This window comes from Ranitomeya variabilis, chromosome 3 (assembly GCF_051348905.1).
Source record: "Ranitomeya variabilis isolate aRanVar5 chromosome 3, aRanVar5.hap1, whole genome shotgun sequence".
Taxonomy (NCBI): domain Eukaryota; kingdom Metazoa; phylum Chordata; class Amphibia; order Anura; family Dendrobatidae; genus Ranitomeya; species Ranitomeya variabilis.
The window spans coordinates 91,374,798-91,399,818 of record NC_135234.1 but is presented as its reverse complement, the minus strand read 5'-3'; the positions used below and the strand labels follow the sequence as shown (position 1 = coordinate 91,399,818).

The 25,021-nt window shown below is 43.4% G+C and overlaps 1 protein-coding gene across 1 annotated transcript in view; it reads right to left on the bottom strand.

The window, feature by feature from the left end:
- PITPNM3 (PITPNM family member 3) overlaps window positions 1-25,021 on the bottom strand; it is a 791,724-nt gene that overhangs the window by 212,929 nt on the left and 553,774 nt on the right. Inside the window, exon 6 of the mRNA XM_077294388.1 lies at window positions 22,502-22,691. Within this exon, the coding sequence (XP_077150503.1) occupies window positions 22,502-22,691 (190 nt within the window). The remainder of the gene's footprint in view (window positions 1-22,501; window positions 22,692-25,021) is intronic.

Sequence of the window (25,021 nt, the reverse complement as noted above, 5' to 3'; positions counted from 1 at the left end):
TGTATCTTTTCGTTTGGACCTACCAGCATCTTTCACCATTCATAATGTCTTCCATCGGTCGTTGTTGCGGAGGTACGAGGTACTGGTTGTTCCTTCTGTTGAGCCTCCTGCTCCTGTGCTGGTGGAGGGTGAATTGGAGTATGTTGTGGAGAAGATTTTGGACTCTCGCGTTTCCAGATGGAGACTTCAATATTTGGTTAAATGGAAGGGATACGGTCAGGAGGATAATTCTTGGGTGACTGCCTCCGATGTTCATGCCTCTGATTTGGTTCGCGCCTTTCATAGGGCGCATCCAGATCGCCCTGGTGGTTCTCATGAGGGTTCGGTGCCCCCTCCTTAAGGGGGGGGTACTGTTGTGAATTCTGTTTTTGGGCTCCCTCTGGTGGTTACTGGTGGTACTGGCTGACTTTTGTCTTGCACCTGTTCCCATCAGGAAACTGGGAGTTTCCTATTTAGTCTGGCTTCTCAGTCATTCTAGTGCCGGCAATCAATGTTACCAGAGCACCTCTGTTGCTTGCTACCTGCTCCAAGTCTGCAATTCAGCTAAGTTGGATCTTTGGCATTTTTTGTGTTTGTTTGTCCAGCATGCATTTATATTTCTCTTGCTGCTGGAAGCTCTAGTGATCTGAAATTACTACTCCGGTGTCATGAGTTGATAACGGAGTTAAAGTAATTTCAGGATGGCTGTTTAGGGTTTTGAGGTGACCTCTTTTGTATTTTCTGCTATCTAGTCAGAGGGCCTCTCTTTGCTGAATCTATATTCATACTGCGTACGTGTTATCCTCTTACCTAACCGTTATTATATGTGGGGGGCTACTATCACTTTTGGGGTTTCCCTGGAGGCAAGCCAGGTCTGTGTATTCCTCTACTAGGGGGTAACTAGATCTCCGGCTGGTGCGAGGTGTCTAGGGATAATCGTAGGCACACCCCCTGGCTACTATTAGTTGCGTGTTAGGTTCAGCGTCGCGGTCATCTGAGATTCCATCATTCCTAGAGCTAGTCCGTTTTTGCCTGAGTCCCTGCCATTGGGAACCATGACAGTTTTGCTAACCGTCGTCGGTGTGTTGGCTCCCGGCTTCAGGTTGGGGATTTGGTCTGGTTGTCTTCCCGTCATGTTCCTATGAAGGTTTCTTCTCCTAAGTTTAAGCCTCAGTTTATTGGTCCTTATAGGATTTCTGAGATTATCAATCCTGTGTCCTTTCGTTTGGCCCTTCCGGCCTCTTTTGCCATCCATAATGTTTTCCATAGATCTTTATTACGGAAATATGTGGTGCCCGTTGTTCCCTCGGTTGATCCTCCTGCTCCTGTGTTGGTTGATGGGGAGTTGGAGTATGTGGTTGAGAAGATTTTGGATTCTCGCTTTTCGAGGCGGAGGCTTCAGTACCTTGTCAAATGGAAGGGTTATGGCCAGGAGGATAATTCTTGTGTTTTTGCCTCTGATGTCCATGCTGCTGATTTGGTCCGTGCCTTTCATCTGGCTCGTCCTGATCGGCCAGGGGCTCTGGTGAGGGTTCGGTGACCCCTCTTCAAGGGGGGGGTACTGTTGTGAATTCTGCTCTTGGGCTCCCTCCGGTGGTTGTTGGTGGTAGTGCAGTTGTCTTGGGTGTTATGACCCCAATGGCGAGGGTCTCAGAGGAACGTGGAAGTCTGCAGAATACAAAAATCCAGCTCATAGGGCAGTGGTAACTGGGTTGACCATATATCTACCCCTAACGCCAACACTAGAAGTAGCCGGGGATCATTCCTACGTTGATTCTAGATGACACGCGCCAGCCGGAGAATCTAGCTACCCCTAGTAGAGGAAAACAAAGACCTTTCTTGCCTCCAGAGAAGGGGACCCCAAAGCTGGATAGAAGCCCCCCACAAATAATGACGGTGAGGTAAGAGGAAATGACAAACACAGAAATGAATCAGGTTTAGCACAGAGAGGCCCGCTTACTGATAGCAGAATAAAGAAAGGTAACTTATATGGTCAACAAAAACCCTATCAAAATCCACACTGGAAATTCAAGAACCCCCAAACCGTCTATCGGTCCGGGGGGAGAACACCAGCCCCCTAGAGCTTCCAGCAAAGGTCAGGATATAGATTTGGAACAAGCTGGACAAAAATACAAAACCAAAACAAGTAGCAAAAAGCAAAAGGCAGACTTAGCTGATATAACTGGAACCAGGATCAGTAGACAAGAGCACAGCAGACTAGCTCTGATAACTACGTTGCCAGGCATTGAACTGAAGGTCCAGGGAGCTTATATAGCAACACCCCTAACTAACGACCCAGGTGCGGATAAAAGGAATGACAGAAAAACCAGAGTCAAAAAACTAGTAACCACTAGAGGGAGCAAAAAGCAAATTCACAACAGTACCCCCCCCTTAGTGAGGGGTCACCGAACCCTCACCACGACCACCAGGGCGATCAGGATGAGCGGCATGAAAGGCACGAACTAAATCGGCCGCATGAACATCAGAGGCGACCACCCAGGAATTATCCTCCTGACCATAGCCCTTCCACTTGACCAGGTACTGAAGCCTCCGCCTGGAGAGGCGAGAATCCAAGATCTTCTCCACCACGTACTCCAACTCGCCCTCAACCAACACCGGAGCAGGAGGCTCAGCAGAAGGAACTACAGGCACAATGTACCGCCGCAACAAGGACCTATGAAATACATTGTGAATAGCAAACGACACAGGAAGATCCAGACGAAAAGATACAGGATTAAGGATTTCCAATATCTTGTAAGGCCCAATAAAACGAGGTTTAAATTTGGGAGAGGAGACCTTCATAGGAACAAAGCGGGAAGAAAGCCATACTAAATCCCCAACGCGTAGTCGGGGACCCACACCGCGGCGGCGGTTGGCAAAGCGCTGAGCCTTCTCCTGTGACAACTTCAAGTTGTCCACCACATGATTCCAGATCCGCTGCAACCTATCCACCACAGAATCCACCCCAGGACAGTCAGAAGGCTCCACATGACCCGAAGAAAAGCGAGGATGGAAACCAGAGTTGCAGAAAAAAGGCGAAACCAAGGTGGCGGAACTAGCCCGATTATTAAGGGCAAACTCAGCCAACGGCAAGAATGTCACCCAATCGTCCTGATCAGCAGAGACAAAACACCTCAAATAAGCCTCCAAAGTCTGATTGGTTCGCTCCGTCTGTCCATTAGTCTGAGGATGGAAAGCAGACGAAAACGACAAATCAATGCCCATCCTACTACAAAAGGATCGCCAGAACCTGGAAACGAACTGGGATCCTCTGTCTGACACAATATTCTCAGGGATGCCGTGCAAACGAACCACGTTCTGGAAAAACACAGGAACCAGATCGGAAGAGGAAGGCAGCTTAGGCAAAGGAACCAAATGGACCATCTTGGAGAAGCGATCACATATCACCCAGATAACGGACATGCCCTGAGATAGCGGAAGATCAGAAATGAAATCCATGGAGATATGTGTCCAAGGTCTCTTCGGGACAGGCAAGGGCAAGAGCAAACCGCTTGCACGAGAACAGCAAGGCTTAGCTCGAGCACAAGTCCCACAGGACTGCACAAATGACCGCACATCCCTTGACAAGGAAGGCCACCAAAAGGACCTGGCCACCAGATCTCTGGTGCCAAAAATTCCCGGGTGACCTGCCAACACCGAGGAATGAACCTCGGAAATGACTCTGCTGGTCCACTTATCCGGAACAAACAGTCTGTCAGGTGGACAAGACTCAGGCCTATCAGCCTGAAATCTCTGCAACACACGTCGCAGATCCGGAGAAATAGCTGACAAGATAACTCCATCTTTAAGAATACCAACAGGCTCAGCGACTCCAGGAGCATCAGGCACAAAGCTCCTAGAAAGAGCATCGGCCTTCACATTCTTTGAACCTGGTAAATACGAGACAACAAAATCAAAGCGGGAGAAAAACAATGACCAGCGGGCCTGTCTCGGATTAAGGCGTTTAGCAGACTCGAGATACATCAGATTTTTGTGATCAGTCAAGACCACCACACGATGCTTAGCACCCTCGAGCCAATGACGCCACTCCTCAAATGCCCATTTCATGGCCAACAACTCCCGATTGCCCACATCATAATTTCGCTCGGCAGGCGAAAACTTCCTAGAGAAAAAGGCACAAGGTTTCATAACAGAGCAACCAGGGCCTCTCTGCGACAAAACGGCCCCTGCCCCAATCTCCGAAGCATCCACCTCAACCTGAAAGGGAAGTGAGACGTCAGGCTGGCACAAAACAGGCGCCGAAGTAAACCGGCGTTTCAACTCCTGGAAAGCCTCCACGGCAGCAGGAGCCCAGTTAGCTACATCGGAGCCCTTCTTGGTCATATCCGTCAAAGGTTTCACAATGCTAGAAAAATTAGCAATAAAACGACGGTAGAAGTTAGCGAAGCCCAAGAACTTCTGAAGACTCTTAACTGACGAGGGCTGAGTCCAATCAAGAATAGCTCGGACCTTGACTGGGTCCATCTCCACAGCAGAAGGGGAAAAAATGAACCCCAAAAAGGGAACCTTCTGTACACCAAAGAGACACTTTGAGCCCTTGACAAACAAAGAATTTTCACGCAAAATTTTAAAGACCAACCTGACCTGCTCCACATGCGAATCCCAATTATCAGAAAAAACCAAAATATCATCCAGATAAACAATCAAAAATTTATCCAGATACTTCCGGAAAATGTCATGCATAAAGGACTGAAAAACTGAAGGCGCATTGGAGAGCCCAAAAGGCATCACCAAGTACTCAAAATGACCTTCGGGCGTATTGAATGCGGTTTTCCATTCATCACCTTGCTTAATGCGCACAAGGTTGTACGCACCACGAAGGTCTATCTTGGTGAACCACTTGGCACCCTTAATCCGGGCAAACAAGTCAGACAACAGCGGTAAAGGATACTGAAATTTGACAGTGATCTTATTTAAAAGCCGATAATCAATACAAGGTCTCAAAGATCCGTCCTTTTTTGCCACAAAAAAGAATCCCGCACCAAGAGGGGAAGAAGACGGACGAATATGTCCTTTCTCCAGAGACTCCTTGATATATGAACGCATAGCGGTATGTTCAGGTACCGACAGATTAAACAGTCTTCCCTTAGGAAACTTACTGCCTGGGATCAAATCTATAGCACAGTCACAGTCCCTATGAGGAGGCAATGCACTGGACCTGGACTCGCTAAAGACATCCTGATAATCAGACAAATACTCCGGAACTTCCGAAGGCATAGAAGAAGCAATAGACACAGGCAGGGAATCCCCATGAATACCACGACAGCCCCAACTTGAGACTGACATAGCCTTCCAGTCCAGGACTGGATTATGGGTCTGTAACCATGGCAGCCCTAAAACGACCAAATCATGCATTTTATGTAAAACCAGGAAACGTATCACCTCGCGGTGTTCAGGAGTCATGCACATGGTAACCTGTGTCCAATACTGCGGTTTATTTGCTGCCAATGGTGTAGCATCAATACCCCTAAGAGGGATAGGATTTTCTAATGGTTCAAGAGTAAAACCACAGCGCTTAGCAAATGAGAGATCCATAAGACTCAGGGCAGCACCTGAATCTACAAACGCCATGACAGGATAAGATGACAGTGAGCAAATCAAAGTTACAGACAGAATAAATTTAGGTTGCAAATTACCAACGGTGACAGGACTAACAACCTTAGCTATACGTTTAGAGCATGCTGAGATAACATGTGTAGAATCACCACAGTAGTAGCACAAGCCATTCCGGCGTCTATGAATTTTCCGCTCATTTCTAGTCAGGATTCTATCACATTGCATTAAATCAGGTGTCTGTTCAGACAACACCATGAGGGAATTAGCGGTTTTTCTATCACATTGCACCGAATTAGGTGTCTGTTCAGACAACACCATGAGGGAATTTGCGGTTTTGCGCTCCCGCAACCGCCGGTCAATTTGAATAGCCAGTGCCATAGTATCATTCAGACCTGTGGGAATGGGAAAACCCACCATAACATTCTTAATGGCTTCAGAAAGGCCATTTCTAAAATTAGCGGCCAGTGCACACTCGTTCCAATGTGTCAGCACGGACCATTTCCGAAATTTTTGGCAATACACTTCAGCCTCGTCCTGCCCCTGAGACATAGCCAGCAAGGCCTTTTCTGCCTGAATCTCAAGATTGGGTTCCTCATAAAGTAAACCGAGCGCCAGAAAAAACGCATCAAGATCAGCCAATGCCGGATCTCCTGGCGCCAGCGAAAAAGCCCAATCCTGAGGGTCGCCCCGTAAGAACGAAATAACAATTTTTACTTGCTGAGCAGAATCTCCAGATGAACAGGGTCTCAGGGACAAAAACAATTTACAATTATTCACGAAATTCCTAAACTTAAACCTGTCTCCGGAAAACAGTTCAGGAATCGGTATTTTAGGTTCTGACCTAGGATTTCTGATAACATAGTCTTGTATGCCCTGCACACGAGTAGCCAGCTGGTCCACACTTGTAATCAAGGTCTGGACATTCATGTCTGCAGCAAGCATAGCCACTCTGAGGTAAAGGGGAAGAAGAAAAAAAAAAAAAAAAAAACTCAGAATCTTCTTTCTTATAATCCCTCTTCTGCAATGCAATAAACATTTAATACTGGCCTGGCAAACTGTTATGACCCCAATGGCGAGGGTCTCAGAGGAACGTGGAAGTCTGCAGAATACAAAAATCCAGCTCATAGGGCAGTGGTAACTGGGTTGACCATATATCTACCCCTAACGCCAACACTAGAAGTAGCCGGGGATCATTCCTACGTTGATTCTAGATGACACGCGCCAGCCGGAGAATCTAGCTACCCCTAGTAGAGGAAAACAAAGACCTTTCTTGCCTCCAGAGAAGGGGACCCCAAAGCTGGATAGAAGCCCCCCACAAATAATGACGGTGAGGTAAGAGGAAATGACAAACACAGAAATGAATCAGGTTTAGCACAGAGAGGCCCGCTTACTGATAGCAGAATAAAGAAAGGTAACTTATATGGTCAACAAAAACCCTATCAAAATCCACACTGGAAATTCAAGAACCCCCAAACCGTCTAACGGTCCGGGGGGAGAACACCAGCCCCCTAGAGCTTCCAGCAAAGGTCAGGATATAGATTTGGAACAAGCTGGACAAAAATACAAAACCAAAACAAGTAGCAAAAAGCAAAAGGCAGACTTAGCTGATATAACTGGAACCAGGATCAGTAGACAAGAGCACAGCAGACTAGCTCTGATAACTACGTTGCCAGGCATTGAACTGAAGGTCCAGGGAGCTTATATAGCAACACCCCTAACTAACGACCCAGGTGCGGATAAAAGGAATGACAGAAAAACCAGAGTCAAAAAACTAGTAACCACTAGAGGGAGCAAAAAGCAAATTCACAACACTTGGGGTTGTAATCCAGGGCAGGTGTTTCTGCTGATTGCAGCTCTATTAGGTATTTAGGTGTGCAGGATCCATGAGTCAATGCCAGTTGTCCATTGTACTTGGAGGGATTGCATCTCTCTCTGGCTTCTCATGCCCTGCTGCCAATTCAGCTAAGAGAAGTGTCTGGTTTTTTTTCTTTGTGCACACATGCAGTGTGCTTTGCAATTCAGTGCAATTCATTGTGTTTTTGTCCAGCTTAGACTTTGTTTGGATTTTTCAGTCATGCTGGATTCTCAGGAGATGCAGATATACTTTCTATGTCTTTAGTTAGATGTAGTATATTTGTATTATCTGCTGTGGATATTTTTAGTATTTTAATACTGACTGCTTAGAATTCTGTCCTATCCTTTTCTGTTTAGCTAGAAGTGCCTCTTTTGCTAAATCCTGTTTTTCTGCCTGTGTGTGTTTTTCCTCTTATACTCACAGTCAATATTTGTGGGGGGCTGCCTATCCTCTGGGGTTCTGCTCTGAGGCAAGATAGAATTCCCATTTCCATCTATAGGGGTATTTAGTCCTCCGGCTGTGTCGAGGTGTCTAGGACGTGTTAGGTACATCCCACGGCTACTTCTAGTAGCGGTGTTAGTTTAGGGTTTGCGGTCAGTACAGGTACCACCTACTCCTGAGAAAGTCTCTCATGCGGCTCCAAGGTCACCGGATCATAACAAAATCCATCTGAAAGGGTTAAATCATTTTACACCCAGGAGCTCTGCTAATGCAGCTGTGATCCTGGCTGTAAAAACTTGGTGAATAAATGGAATGCAGGGGAATGTACTGTAGTTACCTCGAGTCGCGGTGATGCCCCCTCTGCTGGATGAACTCATATGAACTCGAGCCTGGGAACTTTTCAGAAATGATTTAACCCCTTCCTTCAGATGGATTTACAGCGTGGGACAAGACTGTAACGACGGAAGGTATGGAATATTGTTGTTTATTTTTTTTAACTTTATTTCAGGTGACAAGGGTCTTAAGGTGGATTAAGAGTATAACAAAATATTAAAACACCCTGTGTTAGGGGTCAAGTTACTGTCTCTGCACAGGGGGAATCTCGGGCCATCTCCGCTGCGGTCTCCCATTCTCCTCCTGCCACAGTGGAGTCTGCTCAGCAGATACATCAGTCCCAGCGTCTTGCTCAGTCTGACTCTGAACAGAGAATTGCTGCTGCTTTTCCTGCTTCTGACATTGAAGTCAGTGCTGGGCAGCAGCGAGCAGATGCTTCTGGGACTAAGTCCTGCTTTTCTCGTTCTGAGCATGCCAAGAGTAAGATCTCTCAGTGGAGATCGAGGGTCACATGATCAGACACTGCAGCTAAGGTCCTGTAGGTGCTCACGCTCTGTGGCAGCCTCTCATTGGTCCTTCTTGGTAGGTCCTGTGCATGCTGCAACTATTTAAGGCTCGCATGGCCGCACGGCCATGCGCTAGTATTGCTTTCATTTATGTACTTTGCGCCAGTGTGGTCTTTTATGAGTGTGTTCAGGGACCCGGCTGAAATAAGCCCCTAGAATGCTGGCACCTCCGGCGAGGAGTTTGTATGCTTGTGTGTTCAGGGACCTGGCCGAAATAAGCCCCTAGAATGCTGGCACCTCCGGCGAGGAGTTTCGTGTGAATGCAAGAACACTGACTGTTCTTGTTTAGACAGTTAGCCTGTGCCTCTGTGGTGTCTAACAGGGTGCAGTGCTTTGAGTTCACGGCTGCTCTGTGAAGTAACAGAGTTAGCTAACACCGCCATTTAGTTCCGCTATTTGCTAGCAGCAGATTCTCCTGCATAGTGGACCCCGGGCTGCGAACGCATCTGTCCTAATAAAATATATACATTCATTAGGTGCGTTCCGCGAGCCCTAACATAACACCCTGTGTCTCTATTTCATTAAAATACTTTTTAATAATGTGTGTGTGTGTTTTATTAACCATTTCGGACTATTGGATTAATAATGGATATGTGTCATAATTGATGCCTCTCGATTATTAACCTGGCTTAATGTCACCTTACAATAGCAAAGTGACATTAACCCTTCATTGCCCCATATCCCACCGCTACACGGGAGTGGGAAGAGAGAGGGTAAGTGTCAGAATAGGCGCATCTTACAGGTGTGCCTTTTCTGGGGTGGCTGGGGGCAGATGTTTTTAGCCAGGGGGGGCAATAACCATGGTCCCTCTCTAGGATATTAATATCTGCCCTCTGTCACTGGCTTTCCCACTCTGGCGGAGAAAATTGTGCGGGAGCCCACACCAATTTTTTCCGGGATTTAACCCTTTAATTTAACAGCTAGAGCCCCCAAATTTTACACAAGGACACTTCTTACATTAGTAAAGAGGAATATGTAATAAAAGAAGGGATATGAGATGGTTTACTGTATGTAAACCATGTCTCACATCCTGTCGGGTTTGTGATGGAGATAGGAAAAGCCGGCAATTGAATTACCGGCTTTTCTTCTATCTAGCGCTGAATTAAATATAAATATATATATATGTGTCTCACTGACATATATATATATATATATATATACCTATTCTATGTGTACACATTTATTCTACCTATTCTATTCTATTCTGTCAGTGTGATTTTACTGTACACTGCACTGAATTGCCGGCTTTTCTATAGATCACCGGTGCGTATTTCTCGCAAGTCACATGCATGGTCCGTGTGTAATCTGTAATTTTCTCGCCCCGATAGACTTTCATTGGCGGATTTTTTGCTCAATATGCTGAAAAACACAGCATGCTGAGATTTTCTACGCCTGTAACATACCGTAATATACGGCAGATAGGAGCTGCCCCATAGAGAATCATTGGGCCGTGTGCAATGCGTATTTTCTGGACGTATTTTCTGCGCTGATATGTCAGTAAAACTCGCTAGTGTGACGCCGGCCTGAGGCTTCATTCAGACAGCAGCAGGTGACCTATGTGTTCAGTGATTTTCATGGATAGAAGTCATACCTATTATGTACCTGCTCACATGTTCATGATTTCTGCGAATTGAGTGGTACAAAAAAATTTTGCGGACATGTCCATTATTCATCCAAGGCACACATCAAAGTAACCCATACATGTCTGTGGGTACGTGAAAATCACTGATAGCACACGGACGATATCAGTTCATGTGCTGTCTGTGATTAACATTGTAATGGATGGGAGAAACTTTTCAATTAAAGGGAACCTGTCAGGTCAGATAACTCTAGATAAGGTTAATCTGCAGGTTAATAGTGTTTTGAAGGTGCCCAACTGCTGTACTGAAAATGCGGCCCATTGGAGAAAATTAACTTTGTACCTCCCAGGAGCCACCGGCTTTCAGTCATAGACATGTGTCGGTGTGGCTAAAGTCATCGCTCACTATACTGTGAGAGACAGCTGTACGCACACCCTGGCACTATGACTGATAGCTTGCTTTGCACTTATGCAATGATGATTGGGCTGTCAGTCAGAGTACAAGGGCATTCTTACATCTGCCACTCACAGTATAGTGAGCGATGACAGAAACCATGCCGGCACATTGCTGTAACTGAAAGCTGATGGCTTCTGGGAGGAAGAAAGTTAATTTTCTCGAGGGCACCACACCTTCAAGACAGCGGCTGGGCGCCTTCATAACGGGTGTTCACAATAGTGTCACAGGGTAGTGACTAGCAGCTTACATGAAATTGTATCCCTTTAAAATTAACTTTTATTAGGAAATAATTATAATATACCAGACTAACGAAAAAATGATAATCAGATACACTGTGGATATGTGATGTAATGTAAAATGTATAGATATAACCATAGACAAATTTGTAAGCCATGCCCATACCTGAACCTCTACCCAGTGTCAGACTGGGGTGACAAGGGCCCACCAGTAACATTGACTTTTGGGGGGGCATTTTTCACCTGCATGCAAATATTATACTACCTTTATTCACAAATTTACCTCTATCTCTATATAATAATAAACTGGGTAGTTTGGTTAATGAATGATGAGATGCTGCGTGAATCAAGTGAATTATGCCAAGTACTGCCCATATAGTGGGGTTGGGGGCCCAGATCTATACAGGGGCCCACCGGGGGATTCCCCTGTTACCCTGTGGGCCAGTCCGAGCCTGCCTCTACCTGTATTATTTAGGGTTTTATAGGGAAAAATACAGGTTTGTGCCTGCATGCCCACCTGTATCTTTCCCTATAAGACCCTATATAATAGCCCTACTTAGCCGTGGAGATTGGCACACTAATGATATGCCAATGGCAACCCCTCTCAGCGATGGCTGACCCTATCTAATCCTAGTACATACTAACTAAATCTCAAGATAGTGTAGGAGACCAGGGACTCTGTGTACGGCATAATTTTTTCTTTCCTGTGGCATATTTTACCGTAAATATTTCCTAATAGATGAGAATGTTTAAAGGGTTACGATTTCTTGTAAGCTACACCTTCATAACACTATTAAACTGTCAAACTGAATGAGGGCTAAGCTCGGGTTCAGATGTGCCCAGGGAAGATCACCAAGCAAAACTTCTTTTATTTTCATCAGAATTATGATCTGTATCTATGTACCATCACCATGTCATCTGTGTGTCCGATTTTTACATCTATGTGACATCAGTATGGCATCTGTTTCACAATTTAAAGTATAATAATAGGCTAAATAAAGATTTTTGATAATTGCAAAAAAAATTGCCATATGGATGGTTTTCATAGGACTTCCATTTTTTAACACACCCATTGTGTTTAATGGGGAAGTCTGATCTGAAAAATGGATAAGACTAGTGCATGCTGAGGTTTTTTTTTTAAAATGCGGACAGTCAGTTTGTGTGTAAAAATGTTGATGTGAACTATGCCATGGACTTGCATTGGTATGTGTGCTCTCCATGTATTTTGCACAATGACAGCACTCAGATGTGTGATGGCCTCATCTACATAATAACTAGATAAGCGGCTTCATTCAGATGACCACTTCTTTTCTTGCATGCATGAAAAATTGATTGATATTCATCAGTTTTTGGTCAGAATGCTAGTTTTTGCCCTCAATATTCCATCAAGAAAAAAAACAGATGGAAGTTTTCCTAGCTTTTCCTAACAAAATTGTTAGTGAAAAATTCACAGAATTTTTAATTTATTTTTTTACCGGACCCATACACTTGAATACGTGAGCTTGATTTTTTTTTATCCTGCGGACACTCAGTCTAGAAAAAAAGATATGGACACTAGTGATGAGTGAGTATACTCGTTGCTCGGGTTTTCCCAAGCACGCTCGTTTATCCCCCGAGCATTTTGGCGTGCTTGGAGATTTAGTTTTCATTGCCTCGGCTGCATGATTTGCGACTGCTAGACAGCCTGAATACATGTGGGAATTCCCTAACAAACAGGCAACCCCCACATGTATTCAGGCTGTCTAGCAGTCGCAAATCATGCAGTCGAGACGATGAAAACTAAATCTCCAAGCACTCCAAAATACTCGAAGGACACCCAAGCATGCTTGGGAAAACCCGAGCAACGAGTATACTCGCTCATCACTAATGGACACATAAACAGCCCTATAGATTATAATAGCTACATGTGAAAAACACAGATAAAACATTTAACATGGATGTGTTAATGAGGCCACTCTTCTAAGCAAGTACTGGATAACTCCTCCAGTTTCCAGCACCACCTGGATCCTCTTCTTACTCATGTAATTTCTCTTTCGACTTATGAATCCCAATGGGCTCTATAAATGAGCCGGAAGCTGCTTTTATAATGCAAGTCTATGGAGAGTCAAAACGATTGTGATCTGGCAAGTGGGAACAGAAGTCACATGAATGAGAAGAGGACTGGAGCGGTGCTGGATATCGGAAAAGACAGCGATCGGTGAGTATATTAACACATTTACACAACGTTATTAGTATTGGGAGTTCTTCTTAACAAGTACAGTACTGTACATATTTTTAATTCTTTTAATTTTTTTAATCTATTAATTTGTATCAAGCTGCTTGGAGAGAAAATATACAAGTATATACACATCATTATCTTGTGCATTTTGTAACCATCTTAAAGTTTTTCCATTGCTTTCAATAGCAGCCATTAAATTTGACGGTAGTGATGTTTATTTTATTTCCCCCATAGACAGATGGTAAATCTAATTAGAGATGAGCAGCTTGTATCTTGTTGTCAGATCTGGGATTTAGTCAATGATATAAACAAAAGTGGACTGGGTTTATAAAAGGGTGAATTGACCTCAGCAGAAAGCAATTACACAAAATATGTCTATCAACTGCATATATTTAAATATATTATAGTAAAATATATATACTGTAGGTCTTTCTATAACTGATTTTTTTTACGGAATATTTCACCTAAGCACAGTCACAGATACTCTCGTGCTCCCAGTTGGTTTCTGTTCATTCCCCTTCAGTGGTCATGAGCCATCTACCTAAGTTATCACTGCAGCCAATGACTGGCCTCACTATTCTCATGTCATCCAACTTAGTCTGACATTGAGTTGAATAACACTACACAATGGCCTTCAGATCTACCTCTCTGGTCCATACATCATTTTTCTGCTGTTCAGAATAACAGAGTCTCTATCCTTCTTGTCATCACGCTTCCTAAAGCTCAATGTTTACAAAACCTAACTCATCATTTTTTTCTCCATCTCACTTAACCCCCCTACCAGACTTATTTAACACTATAAATGACATCACACTTTCCCCTGTACTGGAAGTTCACTGCCTTGGAGTAATCCTTGACAACTCAAAAATATTCCAAGAATTTGACTTTTCCTCAACCCTGAATCTAGTAAAATGTTAGCACATGTCCTCATCTCCTGCCTCGACTACTGCAATATCCTCCTCAATGACCTCCTTGCTAAAACTCTTTAGTCTGTCAATAAAAAAAATTTAATCCAAAAGGCAAACAAGTCAAAACCTAACTGTTCAACCACCCCCAACCACTCCATATACCAGACCTCTGCCCTTCCCTAATATCCTCCCTCTCCAACATCACTGAAGGAGAGCTTACTCACCTCTTTTCCAAATCACACCTCACCACCTGTGCACTTGACCCCATCCCCTCCCACCTGCTCCCCAACCTCACTAACATGCTCATTCCAGCCCTAACCAATCTTTTCAACCTATCGCTATCTTCTGGTACCTTCCCCTCTGCCTTCAAACATGCCACCATCACACCCATCCTCAAAAAAACTAACCTTGGCCCAACTGCTATGCCCAGCTACCGCCCCATATCACTGCTCCCGTTTGCTTCAAAACTCTTTGAGCAGCATATCCATGCTCAAATTTCCTCCCACCTCTCATCTAACTCTCTCCTTGACAACCTCCAATCTGGCTTCCGCCCCCACCACTCCACCGAAACTGCCCTGACAAAAATTACTAATGACTTACTCACAGCCAAAGCTAACAGACAGTTCTCCATCCTCCTCCTTCTTGACCTGTCCTCTGCTTTCGACACAGTCGATCACTGCCTACTGCTACAGATTCTTTCTTCCCTTGGCATCAAAGACCTTGCCCTGTCCTGGATTGCCTCATACCTTTCTGACCGCACATTTAGCGTCTCCTACTCCCACACCATGTCCTCATCCCGCCCTCTCTCTGTTGGAGTCCCTCAAGGCTCTGTCATAGGGCCCCTACTTTTTTCCATCTATACCCTTGGCCTAGGACAACTCATAAAGTCCCATGGCTTCCAGTACCACCTGTATGCGGACGACACTCAGATCTACCTCTCTGGCCCAGATGTCACCTGTCTGCAGTGCTGTCCAGAATCCCAAAGTGTCTGTTAGCCATATCCTCCTTCTTCACCTCTCTCTTCCTAAAACTCATATAGTCAAAACCGAACTCATCATCTTTCCCCCATCTCACGTATCCCCCCTACCTAATCTGTCTATTATGGTAAATGGCATTGCACTCTCTCCCGCACCTGAAATCCACTGCCTCGGGGTAACTCTCAACTCTGCCCTGTCCTTCAAACCGCACGTTCAAACTCTTGCCACCTCCTGTCGCCTCCAACTCAAAAATATTGCCAGAATCCATTCCTTCCTTAGCCCACAATCTACCAAAACTCTTGTGCATGCCCTCATCATCTCCTGCCTCGACTACTGCAACACCCTCCTCTGTGGCCTTCCCGCTAACTCTCTTGCACCGCTCCAGTCTGTCCTCAACTCTGCTGCCCAGCTAATCCACCTCTCTTCTCGCAACTCCCCTGCTTCTCCCCTCTGCAAATCCCTCCACTGGCTCCCAATTCCCCAATGAATCCAGTTCAAACTATTAACACTGATCTACAAAGCCATCCACAACCTGCCCCTCCCTATATCTCTGAACTAATCTCCCAATATCTTCCCTCACGTAATCTCCGATCTTCCCAAGACCTCCCACTCTCCTCCACACTTATTCGTTCCTCACACAACTGCCTCCAAGATTTCTCCTGAATATCCCCCATCATCTGGAATTCCATGCCTCAACACATCCGATTATCCACCACCCTCGGATCCTTCAGACGGAACCTGAAAACCCATCTCTTCAAGAAAGCCTACAGCCTGCAATAACCATTCTGCCGCCTCGCCATCGCCAGAGCTGCCGCCTCGCCCCCTACCTTCTGCCTCTTCCCCACTATCCCATAGAATGTAAGTCCGCAAGGACAGGGTCTCTCTCCCCTCTGTACCAGTCTGTCACTGTAAACTTGTTTACTGTAAACGATATCTATAACTCTGTATGTAACCCCTTTCTTATGTACAGCACCAAGGAATTAATGGTGCTATATAAATAACTAATAATAAATAATAAGGCCTCTCCAGGGAAGGAGCATTCACCTCACCCCACTCCTCTCTTGCACAAAATCTGCAGGAGAAAGAGTTGACAATCAAAACCTCTTTTGGGTAATAGAACCACATGTATAACATAGGGAAATAGAGGAAATTATGCATAGCTAAGAAGTGACAAAACTCATTAAAATCCCCTTTGAGGCTGGGACTACCTGTGGTGACCAAATGGTTGAAAAAGGATATCTATTGTGGGAAACAGAAATAGAGTCTAGGGTTTGTGGATTGAAGAGGGATAATCTGCTGTGATAAAAGAACTTCCCCAGACTTTGTGTCTCCAATGTACAGTTATGAATATTGGGGTCACTATTGATCAGTTATTGATGGGACATACATTTTCAACTTACGGACTAAGGCTAGTTTCACATTTGCGTTTAAAATGCAAATGCAGGTGGTGAAAAAAACGCATGTAAACGCGAGCAAACGCTGCGTTTTTTAGACGCATGCGTTTTCTCATGCGGTAAAAAAAAATGCGGCGTTTTGACGCGTTTACATGCATTTTTTCCTGCGTTTACGTTTTTGAAACGCATGCTGAGAAGTATGTGACAGCTGCCAATCATCAAAATCATCTAGAAAACCCACTATAAATAGAAATAGCTAGGGTTGGGGTTAGGGTTAGGGTTAGGGGTAGGGTTAGGGTTAGGGTTAGGATCCCTAGGGTTAGGGTTAGGGGTAGGGTTAGGGATAGGATCCCTAGGGTTAGGGTTAGGGTTAGGTTTAGGATCCCTAGGGTTAGGGTTAGGGGTAGGGGTAGGGTTAGGGTTTGGATCCCTTTATCACCTTGATGGTGGGGGATGGCTTATCAGTGTGTATTCTTGTTTTTTTCTATTGAAACGCATGCGTTTAAAACGCAACCAAACACATGTGCTTAAAAACGCATGCGTTTACATAGACAGCAATATGTTTTTTTGCCACAAAAAAACGCATGCTTTTTTTGCGGCAAAAAAACGCCTCTAGAAATTACTACATGTTGCATTTCTGCAACAAAACGCAAGCATAGAAAAGATGCATGCGTCGTCAAACGCGGCAAAACGCATAGAAAAAAAGTATGCGTTTTTAATGTTAAATATAGGAAAAAAACGCATGCTTTTTTTGGACTAAAACGCAGCGGGAAAAAACGCAAATGTGAAACCAGCCTTATAGTGGAAAAATATGCATATTTTTCTTAATAGTGATACATGCCAATCAACCAATCAACCTCAAATCAATAGTGGCCAGATAGCTGACAACAGTCATGCCATGTTTACTGTATATGGAAAGGTAAAATCCAGATAAAAAATATGATGCTAATATCAAATGCCTGTGATTGCCAGGAATTAAGATATTGTGAATGTTGGGAATCTCATAATTTTCTGAAACTAAAGCCACATCCCATGACCATCCCTGTTATGAGTCATCAAGGGGAGGTGTGTGGGTATAACTAGGTGCTAATAAAAAGACAAGGCAAATTATGATGCTGGAAGATACATTGCTGTATAGGCTTAATCCATGTTTATATACGTTTTCACGAGGAGTGCGTCCCTCCATAAATCTGTATCTGCTGTATTGTTTTCTCTCCTTTTGTAAACACGGCCTATTTTTCAGGATTAAATATAAAATGTAATTATTCTGTTCTTTTTGTTATGTAAACCGCACCTTGAAGACATACGCTACCTTTCAGGTGTCCAATCGGCCTTTATAAGCAATTAGTGGTAGCAGCGTGTATACATTTGTTATTGCGTGGGCTGGCAGTGACCATACCTGGGGTATATACTGTACATATATTCCATGTATTAGAGGTGTATATACCAAATGCTCACTGTTAGTTTTTCAATAACCAGGCTATTAGTGGAAACAGCCGCAGCCTCCTGCGTTTATCATTGGTTAATAGCCTAATTCAATTGCCCTGATGATAATGGGCAACAGAGGGTTGTTTGTGGCAAAAAGATAACAGCGTGATGGGTTCAGCCTTACTAATACACCTCTCTCTTCGCTGCTACTCCTCCTCTTCTTCCACCATGAAAATTTGTTCATTGGGATGGCATGACGTGACTTCCATTTCTCCAACAAAACTTTTTCAAACTGCTAACATTGATCTACAAACTTGTCCATAATCTGTCCCCCTATATCTAATAAACTAATCTGATATCTTCCCACATATAATCTCGGACCCTCCAAAGAACTTCTTCTCACCTCCATACTCTTATGCTTCTCACCCAATTGCCTTCAAGACTTCTCCTGAGCATTCTCAATCTTCAGGAATTCTGTGCCCAACATGTCTGATTATTCACCACATGCGGAACTTACAGACAGAAATGGAAAACTCATCTAGAAAGAAAGCTTACAGCCTGCAATGACTCCGCCTGCAATGACTCCGCTGCCACCTCACCACCACCGGAACTGTTTCAACTTCCTAACCTACTGTTTCCTTCCCCATGATCCTGTAGTATGTAAGTCCACAAAGGAAGGATCCTCTCCCCCTCTGTTCCATTCTATCACTGTTAGTTTGTTCATTGTAATTTGCATTTTGTATGTAACTACTTTTCACATGTACAGCACCATGGAATCAATAAGTGCTCTAAAAATATAATAATAAAATAATAATAACTCATTATCATGGCTAGGATGAGTAACTGGCACCAGTGATCACGTGGGTAGACTTCATGTGACCACTACAGAGAAGAAAAGACTGGAGGAGAGATTCAGAGCCTGGGTGCTGGAACAACAGGAAATTCATGACATGATTAATGGCAGGTTTTTTATGACATTTACAGCCTCTAGCCAAATTTCATTTGGTTTTGGAAAAGATAATGAATGAAATATTTTAGTGTAAACTGCTCTGCTAAAGTATTAATTAATAGTGATTGCATAACATATCTAATAAAATTTGGCAACTTTTATTATCACTCCAGAGTGGAAAAATGGGCAACTTTTCTCATTGCTTGCCAACTTTGGATCATGATGAGAAAAGTCAGTATGGACTCCAAAAGAGATGTAGATTAGACTACATTTATTTACTTGGAAGTGACATTTTGTAGCAAACACCTGATCATAGCATAACCTAGTGATTACAGGTTAAATTTTGTCAATTTTTTTGACATTTGGGCCAATTCACTTTACAGGCCTCGTTTACATGATAAACTTACATAAAATCTGCCGGTCTTGTAAATGTGGACCTTTTGTGTCAGCAATATTAGGATTTGTTATCTTATAATAATAAAATAAGAATTGAATCAATTGCGATATTAAAGAAGCACTCATCCTCCCATCAAATTTTCTATCCTCTAAATATATTGCAATCATCATATTATATAGCACTGTAAACCTGTAAACTTAAAATTGCTAATTTTTCCTTTCTACCCAGCTAATTCTTCTCTTTTCCATTAGGTCTATGACATCACATGATGAAATACTGACTAGCTGAATCCTTCTAAGCTTTATGTAGAAACAGGAGGTCAATTTTTCCTGTATGAGTCATAAGTCCTGCAAGTCTCTGGCAGGATGAGGAGGGAGCAGCTGGGTCAGGAGTTAAAGAGGGGAATGATAAATACACCGTACAGACCAGAGATATGGGCCTTTTTATTAAATGCGAATGCACTAATTTTTATAGTCTTTACAAGGGATGTTGCTTACAGAGTAATTATGCAAAACAGCCAAAAGACACGCATCTAGACAATACTGTGAGCAATGCCCTTTTGGTAAAGATCAGATAAATTAGCATTTTGGGTGCATTGTAAAAATACCCATATCTCTGGATTCGTATGGAGGATTTAAAAAAGAAAAACAGTGTAATACTCAGGGAAGCCGCGGGAATAAGGGTACCATCACACAGTGCAATTTCCATCGCTACGACGTTACGATTCGTGACGTTCTAGCGATATCGTTACGATATCGCTGTGTCTGACACGCTACTGCGATCAGACACCCTGCTGAGAATCGTACGTCGTAGCAGATCGTTTGGAACTTTCTTTCGTCGCTTGATCACCCGCTGACATCGCTGGATCGTTGTGTGTGACAGCGATCCAGCGATGTCTTCGCTTGTAACCAGGGTAAACATCGGGTAACTAAGCGCGGCCCTGCGCTTAGTTACCCGATGTTTACCCTGGTTACCAGCGTAAACGTAAAAAAAACAAACAGTACATACTCACCCGTCGGTGTCCTTCAGGTCCTTTGCCGTCTGCTTCCTGCTCTGAGTGCCGCCGTACAGTGACAGCAGAGCGCAGCACTGCTGTGATCTGCTCTCACTTTCCGGCCGGCAGACAGAGCAGGAAGCAGACGGCAAAGGACCTGAAGGACCCCGACGGGTGAGTATGTACTGTTTGTTTTTTTTACGTTTACGCTGGTAACCAGGGCAAACATTGCGTAACTAAGCGCGGCCCTGCGCTTAGTTACCCGATGTTTACCCTGGTTACCCGGGGACTTCGGCATCGCTCCAGCGCCGTGATTGCAACGTGTGACCGCAGTCTACGACGCTGGAGCGATAATCATACGATCGCTGCGACGTCACGGATCGTGCCGTCGTAGCGATCAAAATTTCACAGTGTGACAGTACCCTAAGACATGATGATAATTAGTAATACTTGATAACCCATAGATTGGAATTTAAGAGACATTGCCTACAACAAACTGCATTACTCGCAAGAGTCCCATACACATCCCATATATTGGCATGGTAATAATTAGTAACAGTCTCCAATTTCAATCTGTGGGTTATTAAGTGTTACTAATTATCATCATGCCTATGTCACTATATATAACCTTCTGCATAGTTTGTTTACTGACACTGGGACTAAGCATCAAATTGTGCCCATCCTGTGTGGACCCTGCGCAGCTCTTGAACCCACTCCATAAATATTCACCATGATATACTATTACATCCTAAGGAAGGAAGGTGTTAAATACAAGTTATTCCTTCTTCAAATTGAAACTAAAAATTCCAGCGCCGAGCATTAGTGATGAGCTTGTATACTCGTTACTCAAGATTTTCCGAGCATGATCAGGTGATGTCCGAGTATTTCGGCGTGCTCGGAGATTTAGTTTATGTCGACGCAGCTGTATAAATTGCAGCTGCTAGACAGCTTGAATACATGTGGGGATTACCTGTTTGTTAGGGAATCCCCACATGTATTCAAGCTGTCTTGCAGCTGCAATTTAAGCAGCTGCGTCAACATAAACGAAATCTCCGAGCACGCCCAAATACTCGGAGACCACCCGAGTAGGCTCGGGAAATCTCGAGTAACGAGTATACTCACTCATTACTACTGAGCATACTGTATATGTCAGTGTATGATTTTTCCATGTTTTATTTTTCTGCATCCTACAGTCACTTTCACATTTCCAGCCTTCGTGTCTGAAAGCGAACAAGCTACTGCTGGAAATCTAAAGGCAAAAACTGCAAGTTACAGTCGTGTCCTCCTAACAAAAAGTGTTCCCCCAGGTATCACTGACATTATGTTGCTCCTTAAATATACACAAGCAATTACTGAATCCCAACTTTCATTCAAATCTATTTTTCATGTGCATCTTTTATAAATTTACTTTGGTTGCTTGGGTTCTATGGCCATGTTCCTATGTAAGGTAAATTCTGCCCTTTTTTTTGGAGGTAGAGGGCGGGTGTTTTGGGGTGGTGTTAATTTGCAATTTTTAGCAATTTATGTTAAGTGAATGTGATTTCACGAAAACTCGTTTAAAGATGCAGTGGAACGGTGCATTTTTGATGCAATGCAATTTTTCTCGATTTCTTTGAAGAGCCTGAAAAAAATGCCCAGGTGGTATTAAAGGGATTGGCCACTACTTTTACATATGGTCTATCCTTAGGACAGGTCATCAACGTCTGATTGGCCAGCGTCCGACACCCGTCACAGCTGTTATCAGTGTAGGATAGGATAGGTCATCAATGTATAGTGGACAACCTCTTTAAGTGATGAATCTTAGCTTTTCTGCACTAAAAACATACAACTAAAAATGCTCTATCAAATTTGCACCAAAAAAGGGTAAGTGCATAAAAAACAACAAAAAATGCTCTAATCAGAGCAGATTTCTGCTATTACATATTTTGGTGCAGAAAAAAAACAGCGTTCTCACTTACGGGAACATGGCCTATAGCATTTAAATTTTTTAACCCACTTTTTATTAGTTATATCTGTTAAGTCTCATTTATAGGAGCAGAGAAAAATAAAGGTGCAATATTTTTCAGAACCATTTTCCATTTTTTTATATAGCGCATACATAATTCCTGCCAAATATTCTATATCTTACATGCACTTATTTTTATATTTTTTAAAGGGTGGAATCATTTAAAAGGATAAGGTAAACAGATAAATCTAACTTGCCACAACATTACCTGTCCATTAAAGCCAGCTCCATCTGGAGTCTTGAGGAATTCATTGTAAACTTGGTTTGCTCTGCTGATCACCATAGCAACTGCATCTTGGTACTGAGGGGAAGCGATGGCCAGCAGCGGCAAGGCAGCTAGTGGGATGTGATCTTCACTAATATTCAGGCAGTTCTCATCATAGCTGTACGGGTTAAGACTGGAGAGAGAGAGAAAGCACGCTAATGTCACAGGCCTACTAGTCAGAAAAAGAGAGAGAATGTCACATACATATGCAGAGATGCACTTAATAAAAATGTTTTTTCCCACTCGTGGCAATTTTACTGCATTTTTGGAAAATCATAGCAAAAAACACACCAAGAATGCATCAATTGAACACAGCTTTATATACAGTAGTGTGCAAATGTTTTAGGGAGGAGGAGTAAAAACGCTCTAACGTAAGAATACTTAAAAAAAATGGAAGTGGTAATAGTTACATTTTTTATCAGTTAACAAAATGCAAAGTGAATAAACAAAAGTACGCATCTTTTACCTTCAAAACAGCATCAATTCTTCTTGTTAGACTTGCACACAGTTTTTGAAGGAATTCAGCAAGGAGGTTGATCCAAATATCTTGGAGAACAAACTATAGATCTGTGGATGTAGGCTTCCGCAAATTATCTTATCGTATCTTCATCTATCGCAAGACAGCCTTCCTGATGTTGAGATCAGGGCCCTGTGAGGGCCATATCATCACTTCTAGGACTCCTTTTTTACGCTGAAGATAGTTCTTAATAAAATTGGCTGTATGTTTGATGGCATTGTGCCTCTGGATAATTAATTTAAAGCCAGATGCCTCCCTGATGGGTATTGTATAATGGATTAATATCTGCCTATATTTTCTCAAGAAGATTGAGGACACCAAGAAATAGGTAAGGCAAGGAAACAGTGAAGCAGATGAAAGACACCTCATGCTTACTTCCATTCGAAATAGGAAATGTCCAGCAGGATCAACAGCTCAAGATTGAAAGAAACAAGTGGGACTCAGCTACACCCATCTACTATTGGGAGAAGCCTAGCCAGTAGTGGTCTTCATGGAATAATTTTGGCCAAAAAACATGCCTTTGACATGCATAAAACATAGTTGATGAGTCAAAATGTGAAATATTTCATTGTAGCAGAAGGCAGTTTGCTAGTCAAATGGTTGGATAGTGGCACAATAATGAAAGCGCAGGTAATAGTGAAGCATGGTGGAGATCCCGGCAAGATTAATAGTGTTCTCAATGCTGAGAAATAAAGGCAGATACTTATCCATCATGCAATACCATCATGAAGGAACATGATTGGCTGCATGTTTGGGGTTATTGTCTTGCTACTAGTGTTGAGCATTCCGATACCGCAAGTATCGGGTATCAGCCGATATTCGCTGTGTCGGAATTCCGATACCGAGTTTCGATATTTTTGTGATATCGGAAATCGGAATCGCAAGTTCCCAGTGTATGGTTTCCAGGGTCTGGAGGAGACTCTCCTTCAGGCCCTGGAATCCATATTCATGTAAAAAATAAAGAATAAAAATAAAAAATATGGATATACTCACCCCTCCGGCGGACCCTGGACCTTAGCGGTGTAACCGGCAGCCTCCGTTCCTAAGAATGCAGTGAGTGTACAGGACCTGCGATGACGTCGCGGTCTTGTGATTGGTCGCTTGACCGCTCATGTGACCGCTCACGTGACCGCGATGTCATCGAAGGTCCTTCACTCACTGCATTCTTAGGAATGGAGGCTGCCGGTTACACCGCTAAGGACCAGGGTCTGCCGGAGGGGTGAGTATATACATATTTTTTATTTTTATTCTTTATTTTTTACATGAATATAGATCCCAGGGCCTGAAGGAGAGTTTCCTCTCCTTCAGACCCTGGGAACCATCCAGGATACCTTCCGATATTTGTGTCCCATTGACTTGTATTGGTATCGGATATCGGTATCGGCGAGATCCGATATTTTGCCGGTGTCGGCCGATCCAATCCGATACCGATACTTTCAAATATCGGACGGTATCGCTCAACACTACTTGCTACAGAATACTTTGAATCCAATGTCATTAAGAAATCTCTTCAGTATAAAGAAGAAGTCCTGGAAGTGATGATATGGCCCCACAGAGCCCTGATCTCAACATCATCGAGTCTGTCTGGGATGACATGAAAAGACAGAAGGATATGCTCAAGTCTTCATCCACAGATCTGTAGTTAGTTTTCCAAGATTTTTGGAGCAACCTCCCAGCCGAGCACCTTCAAAAACTGTTTACAAGTGTACCTAGAAGAATTGATGCTGTTTTGAAGGAAAATGATGGTCACACCAAATATTGCTTTGATTTAGAATTCTCTTTTGTTAATTCAGCTTGCTATTTGTTAATTAATAAAAAAGCTATTAACAATTCTATTTTTGAAATAATTTTTACTTTGTAGCGTTTTTACCACACCTGTTTAGAACTTTTTCCCAGTACTGTACATATTAAAGGATTAGATTAATATCAATTTTCCAATATACGGT